This window comes from Castor canadensis, chromosome 10, assembly GCF_047511655.1.
Source record: "Castor canadensis chromosome 10, mCasCan1.hap1v2, whole genome shotgun sequence".
NCBI lineage: Eukaryota > Metazoa > Chordata > Mammalia > Rodentia > Castoridae > Castor > Castor canadensis.
Window position 1 is genome coordinate 110,242,798 of NC_133395.1, and position 18,016 is coordinate 110,260,813.

The following is an 18,016-nucleotide window of genomic DNA, read 5'->3' on the forward strand; positions in this document are numbered from 1 at the left end:
CTTTCCCTACGCCTTTCTGATTTTGTCACTTATCCATGCTGGTATGTGTGCTCCTATTTTCAGTGTTTTCCTCGCCTTGTAATATTTTGTCCTATGAGTATACCGCACTTTCTTATCTGGTCTCCTGTGAGGTGCTTGGGTGGTTTCCAGTGTGGGGCTGTTTGGAGTAGTGATGCCATGAGCCGTCTTTTGTGGGAGGCTGTACTGGAGGGCGTGAACTCAGGGCCTTGTGCTTGCTAGGCAGGTGCTGTACCATTTCAGCCACACCCCCAGCCCTTTACATTGGTTATTTTTGAGATAGGCCCTTGGCTGGACCTTGAACCATGATCCTCTTGATCTCAGCCTCTCAGGAAGCTAGGATTACAGACCTGAGCCACCACGCCTGGCTTATCTGTGAGCATTGTTGCATGTGTCTTCTGGTGCCTGCATGGACACACTTCTGGCACAGGTTGAGCATCCCTTGTCTGAAAAGCTTGGGCTCAGACACATTTCAGAGTTCAGAGTCTTCTGGATTTTGGAACATTTGCATACACTTTACCAGTTGGGCATTCCTAATTTGAAGATCCAAAGTCCCAAATGCTCTGAAATCCAAGCTAAGCCTTATCTCTCAAAACGTTTTAGATTTTGGATTTGGAGGTTAGGGATGCCGAACCTTACCAACAGCTTTACTATTCCTTAGCTGTTCCTACAGAGATGTGTGTCCTATCTCATGTGGTCTTGTGGGCTTTTTGCCATCAGTTCCCTGGTCATCTGCATGGTGTGTCCTCACTGTCCCTAGCTTGTTTGGGTGGTTACCCAGTTTGCTATCGGGTCATATGTCTTTTCTCTACTGGTTTGTGGGGTCCTTTGATTGGTGGTGGCCACAGTCACTCTGCAGCACTGTAACGGGGGGAGTCACTCACACTGGTTCACAGAGCTGAGGGGGACATCCCTTCCCAACCTTGCTTCTGTGAGGTCACGTAGATGGCTTGGAGTGTTTACACCACAGAAACAGAACTTTCCCCCTTCTTGGAGAACTGGTTGACCAGCACAACACTAGACAAATACATTGAAGTCTTGTCCAGCCTCCAGACTGCCTCTTTACTCTTTAAGGTGTGTTTGAGAAACAGACACTTTTCATCCGAATCTGTCACTCTTATCAAGATTTTCCTTCTATGACTAGAACTTTTGTGTCCTATTTAAGCAATCTTTGCCTCCATCTCTCTGTTTCTTTATATGACTTGTAAGCTTGCCCAGTTTTGTGAACCACAAGGGTTCACACTGCCATGCACAGTTGCAAAGGCTGCTCACGAGGGGAGAAGTGGGGTCTTTGTCTAGCCTTTGCCCCACTCGGTAAGCCACAGCTGGGGCAATAGGACAGGCACCTTTTACTAAATCTCACAAAGGCTCCCTGTGGGCCAGTGGTGGCCCTGGCTGTCTGACACCCTCCACCCAGGAGTGCCAGACTCCACTATCTGCCCTTCCCCTTTATACCTCAGGCCTTCCTGCCTCCATCCCTTTGATCTTCTGGGTCCTCCATCCAAATCAGTGCAGCTTAACCTATCTGAAACTCCCTTCCCAGCCCCTGCCTGCCATCTCCTCACCTGTGATCATCTAAACGTCCTTCCTCTCCACCAGGCTGACCTCCCCCATGGCCAAGGGCACACTGTCCACTCCCTTGTGAGACCCCAAGAAATCAGCATGACCTGGGGGTATTTGGGGCCTGTTTATGATCCTGTTCTGGTGCTCACAGTTCCCATCTTGCCAGGGTCACCTGTTTCCAGCACTCAGGAGCCCCCCCACCCACCCATTTCCTCTGTGCTCTCCCCAGGCGGCCTGCTGGCTTGCTTTTTTAGTAGTTAAATATGCAGCCCCAGTACACATCAGCTATTCTAGCTGCAGAAGTACCAAGTATTTTAGAAGTAATCACTTCATGCAGACTGTGCATAAATCATGTCTGCTCCAGCCCTTTGGACACTAATGTTCCCTTATTAAGGCATAAGTAAGCCTTCCTGTTGTCATCCATCCTTTTGGACTTCTCTTTTTTTTCTTTTCTAATTAAAGTATAGCCTGCTGGTCGCTCCACACACACCACACCCCCCACTCCCGCCCCACTCCTCCTGCCCCCTGCCCTCATTGCTTTTTTGAGGTTTAGTTTATTTTTCTGGAACTGACCAAACTGCCTTAGGAAGCTGGGCACCTTGTGAATGGATTGAGCAAAAGGAAATTCTTATCTGTGAAAGGAAACAGTCGCTGTGTTTCTGTGTGTGACATTCTTGGCCAGTTAATACTTTTGTGAAATGTGTTCTGATGGGCGCCCTGGTACCCTGGAGAGCAGGGAAGTGTTGCTCATGCCTGATACACAAAAGGACAATATCTTCCCCCCAAGACTGGGGAGTGGATAAAAAGTCATTTCTGAGTGTCACTCTGCCTACACAGAGAAACTTCATAGTTTTTTTTTCTTTTGGTGGTACTGGAGTTTGAACTCAGGGCCTCATGCTTGCTAGGCAGGCACTCTTACTGCTTCAGCCACTCCACCAACCTTTGTGTGTGTGTGTGTGTGTGTGTGTGTGTATGGGTATGGGATTGTTTTTGAGCTCTGATCTCTCAAACTATTTGCCCGGGCTGGCTTCGAACTATGATCCTCCTGATCTCTGCCTCCTGAGTAGCTGGGATTACAGGCGTGAGTCCTGGCGCCCACCCATACTTCATGGTTTTTAATGCCTTGAGTCAATGCTCAGCCCACCCTTCCTGCACATCACTTTAACATTTCTCCATTTTCTTTCCAAACAGAAGCTGTAGCTCTTTTATGCAATAATACATGGGGATTTCTGCCTCCAATCTCTCTGGCCCTGCTATTAGTACTCAGTCAGTTTTCATTTTGCTCTGAGATGAGTCTTACAGCGTGGAAAGACGCTATTATTTCCTGCATTTGGTCTAAAAGAGAAGAAAAGGGGGACTTTTAGACAAGGCCGGTAAAAACACTGCCATCTACTTTTAGAGGTGTTTTATGAATATCAATTCCTGTCTAAATAATTACTGTTGAGGGTAGACAGGACTGTAGAGTTTTGAAACTGTAGCAACAACTTATTATTCTCTCTTTGCAACCACAGTGAAGGTGACACATCTCTTGTTTTTCTGCAGACCGGCTGACACCATAATGCACTGTATTGCTTTGTAGGTCCCATTTTTTAATCATGTCTATGGATTGCAGTGGATCCGATGCACTCTGAGGCATTATTTTCCTCAGATGGAGGGAAAGGACATAAAACAGGTGTGCTTTTGGTGTCATTTAGAAATCACAGGCTGGCTGGTAATGGCGTCCTAGCAGGAGGAGAAGGCAGCTGGGTTATGGAGCGTGGTCCTCTGTATATAAAATTACCGACTCAAAGTCATCTGGACTAACATTTGTCATGTATTCTGCAGGAAAACTGGGGGTCTTTCCAACTCTGGGGCTTCAAAACAAAATCTGAAAAAAGTCTCTCCTCTCTCCTTTCTGTTTTCTCTTTGAGGGCAGCTGCCAAAATGGGGTGCGGATTGAACAAGCTAGAAAAGCGTGATGAGAAGCGGCCTGGGAATATTTATTCCACCTTGAAGAGGCCTCAGGTGGAAACCAAGGTAGATGTGTCCTATGAATACCGGTTCCTGGAGTTCACGACCCTCAGTGCCGGTGAGTATGCGCCAGCCATCATGCAGCCCTGTCCCCGGGGGACGGGGGACAACAGCTTGCAGCTGTCCAGACTTTTATATGCAACCTCTCTCTTTATAGCAGCTAGAAGTTAAATTAAAATGGTAACCAAGTGAAGCCATGTGTGAGCCAAGCGAGCCCCTCAGGCAGTCTGAACTTGGCCCATGGGCCGAGCAGTTTGCAGACTGTGTGGGGTTGCATTTCCCATGGAAAAGAAGGTTTGTCTTCTCTCCTGTTGTGAATCCGCCCTCCTCCCAAGTTCACCTGTGCCTCTTCTCCCTTTTATCCCTCTGGCCTTGGCTTTGCCTCACTGGAGCCAGAGGGTTTCGGGGTCACCTTCCTTCCATGCGTTCAAGGTCTGAAGGAACAGGGGATGGCCCTATGGTGACTGGCAAATAATAGTCACGGCTGTCATCCTATCATTCAGTGCATGTGCTGAGCACCTACTGGGTGCAGTTAGGCTGGTGCTGGGGGAAGTCATGGGTATGCCCTGGCTTTCTGGAGCTACTTACTGGGTAGAGACAGAAGACCCAGTTCCCCTGCTGCCACCCCAACGCACACACGCACGGAGCTGAACAGGTTATAATGGGTTTTGGAAGAGGTAAAGGGTGTTCTTCATTCTGGGTTCCAGGAAGTCAGGAGCACAGACCTGGCACTTACACAAAGGCCTCCGAAAACACCTTCCTCCCTAGGCCTCAGGGTGTATCGTAAGCTTCTCTGAACAGGAGCGAGAATGAATGAGAAAAACCCTCCAGTTCGTGGGTTTGATCCTTTCTTGCTTGGGAGAAACAGGCAAGTCACTAAACCTCTGCAGCCTGAAGTGTACTATCTATAAAGCAAGCTCGTGAGTGTCCCTGTCACGGGACAGATGTGAAGATTAGAAAGAGGGAATCTGAGTGAAGTGACAAGCATAGTGTGGCAAGTCATAGTGGCTTCCTCCTCCTCCTCCCCTTTCTCTTCTTGTCCTCCTCCCCTTCCTCCTCTTCTCCTCCTCCTGTTCTTCCTCTTCTCCTCCTCCCCTCCCTCTTGTTCTCTCCTTGACTGCTATTCCTGCTATGACCTAGGCTGATGCTCCACTACTTTTTTGAGTCTTGAGAAAGATGGACAGCTGGGCATCTCTGCAGAGACATTTGTGTTCCCAAGTCACCAAAACCAAGCCCAGCATCTTTTTCATTCAGTTGCTCCTGTGGACCAGTGTCACCACCATCCTCTTACATAGCCAGACCTGACCCCTCGATCATCTGTGCCCATGGCTTCTGCTCACCCACAGTTACCGTTCCATCCCCAAGCCTGTTCAAACCCAGTTCCAAAAACGCTTGTCACCTAGCTAATGTGACATGAAGTTATTTGGAGCTTGTGGTCATCCACTAGCTTGTTTAGTGATTGTTTGGGTGCCTACAATGTGCTGATCATTGAAGGGTAATGAAGGGAAAAACAAGAGCACTTGCAGGAAAAGGGATCCGAGGAAAATACACCCAGAGGTTAGCTACTGATTGTTAGGATGCTGAGATTTGGGGGGAAGTCTTTTTCTCTCTTAGATATTTTTTGCATCTTGGTTATGTTTATCATTAAGAAGAGTAATTTTGCTCATAATGGAGCTCCATGAACACGTGCCATTCTCGGTCCCCCACGGCTTTGTAGTTCCTCATCTGAATCATTTCTCTGACCTCGTTTATTGCCGGCCTCCACACTGCTTCCTGCACTTCCTGGATTGTGTTCTTTTTTCTTTTTTTTTTGGCAGCGCTGAGGTTTGAACTCAGGACTGACTGAGCCACTCTGCCAGCCCTTTTTTGGGATGAGCTTTTGAGGTGGGGGTCTTGCTAACTGTTTGCCTGGGGCTGGCTTCCAACCACTTCCTCCTGAGCTCTGCCAGTACCAGCTCATTGTGCTTTCTTTGACGGCTGTCGGTTTTGCTTTTGAGGGTAAGATGAGCACACACCCCTTTATAAAGAGCCAGGACAGCACTGGCTTCTGTGCTGCTGCGCACCACTCGCTCCTCTGCGCCAAGCCCTCCTGCAGCGCTCCCACCTCTCTCCTCTCTCTCCTGGGCCAGCTCCCCCTGACCTCCTTCTTCTGCCCTGTGTCTCTTGTTTCTTGTGTTCTGCTCTGGCATTGCTCTCCTGGAACTGCAGGCCTCAAGGCATTTGCACTGCCTGTTCCACGGCCTGGGAATTTCCCCAGGGATTCCCCTTGCCTCATCTTTTTGTTTTCTTTCTGTGAAACAGGGTCTCGCTATGCAGTCCAGACTGGCCTCAAACTCTCAATCCTCCTACCTCAGCCTCCTGAGTGCTGAGATTACAGGTGAGCACCACCACACCCAGCTTTTTTTCTTATCTTTTTAACTCCCTTCTCTCTGAAGCTTTTCCTGACTACCTGTTTGAAATGTCTCCCTTCCCTGCAGCCCCCACCTCTTTCTCTCTTGATTTCTCATCTAAGTGCTATGTAGTTTGCTTGCTGCTGTTTGCTGTCTGCCCATCTTCATTAAAAAGGTAGGATTCCTTGGCACAAGTGCAGGGGTTGGGTCTGGTTTCTACTGTCCCCTCAGTTCTTAGGACAGTGCCTGACACTTAGTAGATAATCACTGAAGATTTGTTGAATGAATATTCAACATGTATTTTTGCATCCTGCTCTTTTGCAAGTTAACATGGTACAGAGAGGCATGCACCCTGTCATCCATATGCTCTGGAAGTATGATTTAATGGCTATATGTGATTTAATCACTCAGTACACTATAATTTATTTAGCAGTCCCCTTTTATTGGACACTCAAGCTATTTTGGGCTTTGGGCTAGTATAAATAATGTTCTGATAAGCAATGTTGTACATAAATCTTGGTGTACATTTCTGATTATTTCCTCAGGAATTGCCAAGTTGAAGGATGGGAATGTCAGGACTGTTAATAAATTGGCAAACTGGCCCCAGCATCAGACCTGTCTGTGTAACCCACACACCCGATCATGCTGAGCTCTCTGGCAGGTTCCCCTGGGCAACTGAGGTCAAGGTTCAAGGTGGTGCTCACGGCTTTCTGTATCTAGACTTGGCCCTTTGCAGATTCTCCCATGGTTCCCTGGTGGACTGTGTCCGTGGTTGGAGCAATGCCTACACCCCCAGGACACCCCTTTCTTAGCTTCTCACTTCTGCCCGGGCTTCTCCCTCTTACTGCTTGCTGGGGTCTCACCCACTTGGAATCATTCCTTCCTGACATTCATCCCATTTGCACACCTGAGTTTGTCAACACATCCTTACAACACTTTTACTACATCGCATGCTAATCTGTGTTTCCTCTAGGGCAAAGATTAGGCCTTGTTAGTCTTTGTGCTCACCTGCCATGTCTGCGCCCTCCAGCTTTGAGGAGCACATCCTAACTAGTTGGGTCTTTGTAAACCTAGAAGTCTGTGTTAGGCATGCTGCTGGTTTCCAGGCAGCATCCTCAACTGCTCTAATGAGCTCCTTCCCCATTGTTCAAGATTGGCCTAACACTTGTTGAATGGCTACCACGTGCCAAGCACCAGGGTGGGATCTTCTAATTCCTAGTCTCCTTTTTTCCCCTATTTGTTTTCAACTTGATCAAAGCATAATCGCCATACCCTGCACTGCACTGCAGTGTACATGAAGTCTTCAGGCCCAAGACAGCATTGCCACGTCAAAAGGCGGGACGTTCTCATTGTCTGAAAGCTTCCTCCTGCCCCTTGGTCATCCCTGTCTCTCTCAACCCTGTGTGCCAGACAACCATTGATTTGCTTTCTGTCACCAAGTTTATTTTCTATAAATGGAATCCCGCGGTATGGCAGTCTCTGTGGTCTGGTTTTTCTACTCACTCACCTGACTTGTTTGGAATTCATCTTGTTGACTGTGTCCGTCCCTGTTGCATTGCGGAGTGGTATTTCATGGCACAGATACAGTGCTTGCTTGTCCATTCACCTGTGGGTGGACACTCAGGCCATTTCCTTTTCTGGCTATTATAAATTAAGTTGCTATGAATAGTCATCTTTGCGTGGCTTCTTATGTCAGATTACTCTTGCGGCTAGCAGTGAGGTGTTTCTGTACACTCAGTCCTTCCTGCAGATGCTCAGAGAGCCTAAGAAGTTTGCCTAACAATGCAGGGCTAGGAAGTGGCGGGTAGAATTCAAACTTTCACCTCTCGGGCATTGGCGTCCTTGTGTCTTATGAATTGTAAGATGCTAGACAATAGGCATTGACACAAGTTAGAACATTCCAGTTAGATGAGTTATCCTGTAGAAGGGCATAAGGACATTCCTCTGAAATAAGGTTTTGGCATAATCTTATATAACCTTTGGTACTGGGGTTGGAACTTGGCCTTATGTTTGAGCCATGCCCCCAGCTCTTTTTTGCTTCAGTTATTTTTCAAATAGTGTCTCGTGTTTTGTGCCTGGGCTGGCCTCAGACTGGGATCTTGCTACCTGCAGCTTCAGGGATAACAGGTGCATGCCACCACACCCACTTTATTGATTCAGATGGGGTCTCAGTAACTTTTTGCCCAGGCTGGCCTTGAACGGCAGTTCTCCAAATCTCCACCTCCCAAGTAGCTAGGATTACAGGTGTGAGCCACCATACCCAGCCTCACAGGAACTTTTAATTTTGTTTTAAATGTACCTTTAATTCATATGTGTATACAATGTTTGTATCATTTCTTCCTCCTTTCCCCTGCCCCCTCCCTTTCCCCCCCACTCTCTCCCTCTCCCAGGCAGAGATTGTTCTGCCTTTATCTCTAATTTTGTTGAAGAGAGAGTATAAACAATAATAAGAAGGACAAAGGGTTTTTGCTAGTTGAGATAAGGATAGCTATACAGGGAGATTCCTCTCATTGCTTCCATGTAGAAATGTGTTACATTCTAAGTTGATTCTTCTCGAACTGACCTTTTCTCTAGTTCCTGGTCCCCTTCTCCTATTGGTCTCTGTTGATTTAAAGTTTCTGCATTAGTTCTTTTGTTTTTTTGGGTGTCTTACCTATCCTCATACCTCCCTTGTGTGCTCTCACTTTTATCATGTGCTCAAAGTCCAATCCCATTGTTGTGTTTGCCCTTGATCTAATGTCCACATATGAGGGAGAACATACGATTTTTGGTCTTTTGAGCCAGGCTAACCTCACTCAGAATGATGTTCTCCAATTCCATCCATTTACCAGCGAATGATAACATTTCGTTCTTCTTCATGGCTGCATAAAATTCCATTGTGTATGAATACCACATTTTCTTAATCCATTCGTCAGTAGTGGGGCATCTTGACTGTTTTCATAACTTGGCTATTCACAGGAACTTTTAAAATGGCACTTAATATTCTTATTTTTTCACAGAGAAGAATGCCCGTCTGACTCTTAAGCAAATACAAGTCCGGGAAAGGTGTTGGCCCTTGTCCACCTGGTGGTCTAGGCAGGAAGGGGACCTCATGTACTGTTCCAAAATTCAGTCTCAGAGTTCACACAGCTTTGTCCCTTCAAGCTTGGTGCTCTCCTGGATGAGGTTAGAACACGTATGCAGCCTTGCTTGTGGAGCTGGCAGAGGCAAAAGCAGTAGGACTCTCATAGCCAAGCTGCCAAAAATCTCAATTCTGGATGATTTGTTTGGGCCTTAAATTTTCAATTAAATCTGGTCACCAAGGAACAAACCTGCCCTGAGATGGGTTTCATTGCAGATGAGGCCCATAATGCATCACAATTTCTGCAAAACACTGCCTCATTATCCCTTTCACGCGTGTGTTTTGCCAGCTTCTCTGTGCCACTTGAAAGCTACCTGTGTTGGCTCTGGGAGAATTGACTGTTTTTATGCAGTTGGTGCTGGGGACAGTGGGCAGGGTGAGTGATCTGCACAATGAGGCTGGGGCCTGAGGATTAGGCCTTGTTTGAACTGTCTGGTCCTGCACTGTCCAGTAGAAGGGCCCCAGCCACATGGTTCTTTAAATGTAATCATTCATTAAAATTAAATATAATTAAAAATTCATTTCTGCCATTAGAATAACTACATATCAAGTGTTCAGTAGCTATATATGTCTGGTGGCTGCCATATTGGACAGTGCAGACTGGGGGCATTTCCAATACCTCAGAAAGTTCTGTGGAGCAGCACTGTTCTAGTCTTTTTTCAAGGGAGGAAAATGTTCCATGTCAGAAACTGCCTTCTTTCTCTTCTTCCCTTCCTTTCTCCTTTCCTTCCTTTCTTCCTCCCTCCCTTTCTTTGTGCTGGGGGGTTGAACTCAGTGCCTTGTGTTTGCTAGGCAGGTGCTCTAATGCTTGAGCCATTCGCCCAGCTCTGCATTTCAGATTAATGTACCATTTTGTCACGAACATTTGGCCTTGGATTCATAACAGCCAAGGAATGATGATTCACTGAGTGTACAAATATTTAGTGAATGTTGACCTGGTGACTTATGGGTGAACCAGACACAAGGTGTTCACAATTGCCTTACTCCGCTTGGGCTGCCATAACAAAATACCACAGACTGGTTGGCTCACACAAGACACCTACTTCCTCACAGTTCTGGAGGCTGGATGTCTACACTGGAGGGGAGGATGCCAGCATGACTGGGTTTGGTGAGGCTCCCTGACAGGCTTGTAGACAGCAACCTTCTCACTGTGTCCTTTCATGGAAGAGGGAGGGAGGGAGAGGAAGAGAGAGAGAGAGAGAGAGAGAGAGAGAGAGAGAGAGAGAGAGAGAGAGAGAACTTTTGTGTCTTATAAAGACACTAATGCTTATAGATTAGGGCCCCAGTTTTGTGATCTCACGTCACCTGAAATACTTCCTTACCCCAAATACAGTCACATTGGGAGTTAAGGCTTCAGTGTATGCATTTTGGGGAATATAATTTAGTGTGTTTTTTTTTCTTTCTTCCCCTGCCCCCCACCCAGGGATTGAACTCAGGACCTTCCTCTTGCTAAGCAAATGCTCTACCAATAAAGCCACACCTCCAGTCCTTTTCAGATAGCATCTTGAGCCTTTGCCTAGGCCAGCCTTGGACCTTGGTCCTCCTACTTTCCAAGGAGCTGGAATTACAGGTGTGCACCACCACACCTGACCAAAATCTCTTATAGATGAAGCACCAGTCCTCATGCTAGAGTGATGGTGACACAGGAGGCAGTGGTAGCCCCTTCTTTAGATAGAGGGGTGGAAGGCTTGAGCTCTGCAGGTATATTTGGAATTAGCCAGGCAAAAGATGAGTAGAAGAAGAGGGTAGGAGGGGAGAGAATCTTTTCAAGCAGAGGGGACAACCTGTGCGAGAGACCAAAACTCAGAGACAATGTTACATATATGGAGAACCGCAGGTGGTTCAGTTTATTGGCATTCTGTCTCTTCAGGAGAAGTAGGGTTCAGATGACAAAAGGTCTTGGTTTTTGAGCAGAGGAGTCTAGGTTTTCTCAAGAGTATCGAAGGTTTTAAAGGTGAGAAGAGGGTAATCAAAATCAAATTCTGGAATGAATTCTCTGAGCTTAGAATGAAGAAGATGGGAAAGGGCACATCTAGGGGAGGGGACACCATTTGAAAGTCATTTCAGTCATCGGGAAGGTGAAGGTGGCCTCAGCAGCAGTGGGAATGAAGTGGATGGGTCAGGAGAGATTGGGGCCGTCCTGGGAGGGACTGCAGGGCAGGTGAGGGAGAGCCAGGGGTAGAGAAAGAGGCAGCTGACTGGATGGCACAAGGGTCACATGCCAGATGACTGATTCCATTGTAAGCATTTTCAAATAATGCTGTCACTTGTCATCCAAGCATCCCCGAGGGCTGGAAGGAAGGGATTACTTCTCTGTCTCTTTTTACTTACTCATTTATCTATTTATTTTTCAAAGGTGGAAATTACTTTGAAAGGTAGGTAGTAAGTAGGACGAGAACCCATCGTTTTGGCTCTGCCCACACACCTTGTCCACTGCACATGAGAACAAGTTCAGGGCCAGCCTGTGAGTCCTGCTGTCCTTCATCTATGGTGCTTGTTGGAACAACTTTATGGAGGCACAGTTTTTATATAACGAAACAGTAAGTGCATAGTGTGATGAGTTTCGATAAATGTAAACCTGTAGAACCATCATGCTCAAGACAGAGAACTTCCCCATCACCCCAGAAAGCCCCCTCAGATGTCTCCCACTGTCCTAGGCAACTGTGACCGTCTTCCTGTCACTGTAGGTTCATATTGCTTGTTTTTGAATATCACATTAATGGGATCATCTGGTGTGTGTTCCTTTGTGTCTGGCTTCTGTGATTTATCCATGCTATGGTATCAAGAGTTCATTCCCTTTTGTTCTTGGGTATATGACATTGTTTGGATGGCCTCTGACTGCTTAATCCCTCTCTCATTGGCCATTCATTCAGGCTTTGTCCATTTGGGGACTGCTAGGAAAAAAGTTGCCACGGACATTTCTGAACAAGTCCTGTGTAGATACAGGTCTTCATTTCTATTGAGTAAATGTGTCAGGAGTGAAACTGTTGGGTTGTTTGGTACTTGTGCGTTTATTCTTGATACACGAAGCGGCCTAACATTTTCCACAGCACTTATACCATTTACATTTCTAACAACTATGTATGTGAGTCATTAGCTTAGTTTTTTACATGTAATAATTAGGGCCATTCCACATCGGGGGTCACATTAATCTCTTTCACAGTTGTCTGAGATGGTTGGAGTCACTTCCATGAGAGATGGAGTTGGGAGAGGTGATAAGAGTGACTTGCTGTCAGATGTTTCTAGAACATTCCATCTCCTTTCTGAACAGTAGGGGCTGCACTCTGGGCTTCCTTGGTCCCTGAGTCTCCATCCACTGTGGCAAGTGTAAGCTAAATCCAAGAGCTTCAACGTGAAAAAGTTCAAAAGTCTTTTTAGTCTCCCTTGCCTGTCTTTTCAAGCTTGTCTCCTTTTCCTACTCTTAAATTCTTGCTGGTAAAACATTCCCATGACACATGTTTCGGTTTCTAGGATCAGGCCACATGGCCACATTTTTAGAATTCTCGTCTTTGTGGTTTTCCTGTCTAAGGGTCTTTAAGGGCTGACCTCTGGGATGTTTTCTTTGACATTGCGCTGACCAGGCTCATACTTGGATTTTGGCAGCCAGTGTTGCAGTCTTCAACTCTGTATAAATTTTGGGTGGTCACGATAAGAACACAGGGTGACACTCGCTATTCAAAACATGCATATTGCACAATGAGTCACTGAAGGGCCCCCATTTGGATTTCACATTTGCCCTAAACACAGCTACGGAAGCAGCTGGTAGCCGTGGTCACTAAGTTGTCCTTTCTCCCTTCCCAGCTGGGAGAAGGATTAACCTGAAAAGATGGGTCACAATCTAAATCACGTGCTGAAAATTTAAGAAAATCAAAGGTTTTATATGTTTTTGGCTAAGAGCGTGAGTGCTTCATGGCTGGTTATAAATCCTGGCACAGTTAGTGCTTTGGATTTTAGGAGACAATGAGGGACATGTAGGGAGGTTCCAAGGAATCACCCCCACATAACGGTAACTCCGAGAAAAGACTACAAGCCTCCAAGCTAGATTTTTCAGTGTGAAATAAGTTCACTAAATCCTTACATGTCTATCTGTATATTATGACCAACTTATAACTTCCCTCGAGTGACATGTAGTGTAATTGAGAAGACAGACCATGGTTCTAAAAGTGGAATAATACAAGTTGGTACAATGATTCTCAAATTTTGTTTAAAAACTTCCCCTGCCTAGGCCACACAGCAGATAAATTAACTGGTCTTAATTGCAGAAGGGATCTAGGCCTAGGTAGCTCTAGAAACTACAGGTGATGCAACTGAGGCTGTGAGCCAGTGGGAAAGCCTACATTAAGTTCCAGGGGTTTGCGATGAATGAGGGGATCCAGTGCATGTCCCTCAAGTGGATCACACTGTGCTGAGGTTTTGTTTCCCTCCACTCCTTGGAGCTGCTCCAGCCTCCTGCAGTTACCTTCTGTTCCCAGAAGCCCGGCAATTTCCCAGGGCGTTGTGTGAGTATTGACATGGCGTGGGTGGGGAAGCCCTGGTACAAGCAGAGGGTGGTGTGAAAACTTGCCATCTGTGCAGACAAGCCACCCAAGGGTTGAGCTTTTAGAGATGACTGCTCTGTCCCCGGAGAAGGTGAAGCTTTTCCTGGACTTGGAAAGAGAGGAGGACCCAGATTAGCCATGGGATAGCGTGCAGTAAAGCAGAGGGATGTGATTGTTTTAGGTTCCTGAGCAGAGAGCCAGCTGAAGGGTGCTGGCTTTTCTGCTGGATGGCCATGTAAGGTTTTAAGGGGTCCTGTATAGGTGAGATGTGCACTGGGGACAGCTGGGTTTCACATATACCTGAGGTGCGGGAGACTCAGTGAGGGGGAGCTTTGTGTCTGCTGGGGAGTTTGCTCCCCATGGTCCAGTCCTGTGGTTCTCCAGGTGGGGTCCCCATAGCAGCAGCTGCAGCAGCACTTGGGAACTTGTTAGAAATGTAAGGCTTGAACCCCACGCCACACCCACTGACTCTCAAATCCTAGGGTTCAGGGAGACCCAATCTGTGTCTTAACAAACGTGTCAGGTGCTTCTGATGCTTTTAAAGTTTGAGAACAACTGTGCTGGGGTTCTGCCAGCCGTTGTGGAGAGGAACAGGGGAGGAACCCCAAGAGAAGGATGGACTAGGTACATGAACCTTGGTGGATGGGAAGGAGAATTTGCAAGGAGGTGTGGGGTTCAGCTGAAGCAGAGTGAGAGATGGCTTAGGGAATAGTTTCTTATTGGCTTTGTAGCCAATGGTTTGGGTTTGTGGACAGACACTGCTCAGGGGCCTGTGCGAGTTGGTACCTGCACCCTTTACCCTCATCAGGAGTAGGAGATAGAGCTTGGAGCATGCCAAACTGTGGCTTTGCCCAGCATGCACTGGGCATGTTGGGAGCCAGTCACATCCCTGTATCTAGACATTCCTTTATTTCTGGTTCCATGGCCCATCACACTTAACTGTAACCACTCCCTTCAGAAGCAGGTCTGTAGGCCATAGCTGGCCAAGCCAGCTGCCTCTTTGGCACTTTTCTGGAAACCTTTGCCTTCATTGGGCCCCACCAGCTCTCTTCCCTCCACCCCTCGCTCCCCTTTCTACTCCCTGCCAGGCTGACCAAGCCCTACAGAAAGGACCTGGAGTTGATAATATAGCACAAGTGTTAATGAACGTGACTTGTTTGACTATCAGGGAGTTGTTAGGATTAACATCTGGATTGAGGAGCCTGCTGGTATAGGCCCCCCTTCACAGGGAGGCTCCAGCTCGGGAAGCTATGGAAAGGAAGGGGGAGAATTGGGAGATGGGGAGTTATTTGCATGCTTGGTTAAAGTGGGTTTCGCCATGGGGTTCCTTTAGATAGACCCTCAAGGACGCTGAAGTGTTTGTTTTGCCATCCCTTAATGAGGTGTTTATTACCTCTCTCTAAATATGATACCTGCAGCCTTAGAAGGGAACAAATTCATCTATAACATTTGTGGCTCTTCAGAACTGAGCAAAAAGTCACCAGTGTTGATGGCATTTTTTGTACATAAAAAGAAACAAACAAGCAAACTTGGGCACAAAATGTCAGAAGCCATGGAGGTGGGAAGGTGGATGGATAGAAAGGAAGCCCATAGCATCAGGCAGGAGGCCCCTTGGTCTGGGTTGGGGGTGTTGACTTTTTATATCTCCCAAATTTTAAGTTCACGGTGGGGGAGGTCTTCCTGTTAACTGCCCTTAATCTTTTTAAATTTTGTTTCTGAATTAGCATATGTTAATAATATGAGGGGATTTCATTGTGATAATTCCATACATGCATACAGTGTACTTTGAACAAGTCCACCTCCCCCTCCATTGTATTCCCATCCCCTTCTCCTCCTCTCTTTGTCAAACAGTATTTGGTGGATTTCGTTATGCTGTCTTCATATATGTAGCATACTTGGAACCTCCTCACTCTCTCCCTTTGCTGATCCCCTCTGACCATCCCCCATACACATTATTGTCCCATTATGATTATTATCACCACCATCATTATCATCACCATTTTAGGTCTAGGTTCCACAAATGAGTGAGAACGTGCGATCTTTGGCCTTTTCAGCTTGTCTTGCTCAGCATGAGATGTCCACTTCCATCCATTTTCCTGCAGATGACATCATTTCACTTTTATTTATGGCTGAGTAATATATTCCATGGGGTGTGGGTGTGTATTAGATATACACCAGATTTTCTTGTCCATTCATTGGTTGTTGGGCACCTTGGTTGAATCCTGTGTAGCTTTTGTGAATAGTGCTACAATAAAGATGGATGTGCAGTTATCTCTCTTCTATATTGATTTGCACCCCTTTGGATATATGCCCTAGAGTATGGAATGGTGGGGTTACACGGTAGGTCTATTTTTAGTTTTTGAGAAACCTCCATACTGATTTCCGTAATAGTTTACATTCCCACCAACAGTGCATGAGGGTTCCTTTTTCCCGCGTCCTCACCAGCATTTGTTGTTTTCTTAATGATGACCAATCTAACTGGTGTGAGATGGAATCTTAGTGACTGCCCTTAATCTTAATGGCACAAAGACTCTCCTGCTCCTCTGTCCTTGGACCTTAACTGGCACAAGAGCCACAGGCTTGGATAGCGATAATGGTGTTGTTAACAAGTAATCGGAGCCAAGGGCCACACACCACGCTAATCCTAACGATCCTGATTTTCCAAATGAGGGAATAGGCTCAAGTGGTTCCCTGACATGCCCCCATGACTTGCCTTTGTTCTTAAGAAATGTGGGCTGTCTAGAAGGTCTCCCAGCTTTCAGATTTGGGAGGCTCTGATCTGTCATTCAGAGACCCCAGCTGGGCTCCCTTCCATTGTACCCTGCTCTAGAGAGCATTTACCTGTACATTTTTGGTGACTCAAGGTGGTGGGAATGTATACTGACTGAGTATTTGCAGCACACCTTCATACTTCAGCTCGGTTAATCCTCGCAGCTACAGAGGGGCTGTCTTCAGCTCTGCTTGTCAGACAGCCACAGGGTGATCCTGCCATACAAAGTTACTGCTTGCGCTGAGGTCTTTGGCCTCAGTGTGGCCTGTGTGTCTCTCTGCTGTGGGTCTCTGAGAACTGGAAGTCACTGTAGAGGCCCATTGCCTGTTGGAGACCATTTATGTTAGGTACCAAGATCAGGAATATTGGTTAAGGAGTGGAGTACAGTGTTGGCGTCTCTTGGTTGCTGATTTTAAAATAGGGCTGTTTGACCTCTAGCTTAGATTTAGAAGGGCAAGTGTGAACTTGGGCACGTGTGGCTGGCTGCCACTTGGTCCCATTTGTAAACATGGGAAGCTCAGAGCTTGTCCTGTGTTGACTAGAGATTCCTCCTTTGCTGAAAATAGTACATGTAATAGGGCAGGGAAACATTTTTCTTTCCTAGAAAATCGCTCTTTGGTCCTCTAGGTAGCATCGACTTCTGTGAAGCCATCTGTTCCCTTTGAGATAATTTCTGCACTATTAGATTAAACAGTTCCTTCTGACCCACTTTCTGCTTCTGCTTCCTTTCACTATTCATTAATAAATGTTGCAGCCGACTTTTCATGGAGAGACAGTGTGTGTATGTACATTTATTTAATTTCAGTTTGGATAAAAGCAACTGTTGGGTGCCTTGAAGTTATTTCATTTCCTACCTGGGTTTTGTTTTTGTTTCCGGTCTGCTCGGGGTTGCTTTTTGATTTTAAGACTCATGCAAAGCAGTCAGAGGCATGAGTTACGAGTTGAGGCTCTGACTGGGGAGGTGCACTAAAAACAGACTCTGCTTTTAAACAGCATATGGAAAGAGTGGTTCCCATAAACTCTGTCCCACTGCAGATCAATATGCTTGCACAGTTTGCAGGGGTTTTGTTAGATAAATGAGATAATATGTGGGACACAGCTCTGAGCCTTTGTGAGCAAAGCTGCCCTGTGTATCTCTGTGTGGTTGCTTTTGGTGTTGTGTCTACCATTAGTGCTGATGTTATGTTACACTCTCACTAATGGCGGTGCTAAGATTAGATTTAAGGGAAGCTAGGCATTCTTAGCATTCCTTTCTTAATGTAAAAACTCTTCATGCGTTTTGCCTAGCTTCTCTCAATCCAGACCAAGAAACGACACAGTCAGTCTTGTGTGAAAATGGACTCAGGGATGAGTGTGTGTGTGTGTGTGTGTGTGTGTGTGTGTGTAACCCAAGCAGTACATTTTAGCGACTTGAGGCTACCTTCAGTAAAATGAAATTCCTTGGTGATGACTGTTATCTGTCAAAGCAAAACCAAATTATTTTTTCTGCGGGGATTGATAAAAGCAGCCCTAGGATGGTGGTAATAATTTTCATCTAATTTGGTTAAAGCTGAACAGAAAACAAGTTAATGTTTTATGCACCCTACTAATTGTTATTATTGATCTT

The 18,016-nt window shown here is 46.3% G+C and overlaps 1 protein-coding gene across 3 annotated transcripts in view; it reads left to right on the top strand.

Moving 5' to 3' along the window:
- Window positions 1-18,016, top strand: part of Rftn1 (raftlin, lipid raft linker 1) — a 196,612-nt gene that overhangs the window by 18,351 nt on the left and 160,245 nt on the right. For all 3 annotated transcript variants that reach the window (XM_020157538.2, XM_020157539.2, XM_020157535.2), the window contains exon 2: window positions 3,497-3,649. In XM_020157538.2, coding sequence (XP_020013127.1) covers window positions 3,505-3,649 — 145 coding nt within the window. In that variant the 5' untranslated portion in view covers window positions 3,497-3,504. The remainder of the gene's footprint in view (window positions 1-3,496; window positions 3,650-18,016) is intronic.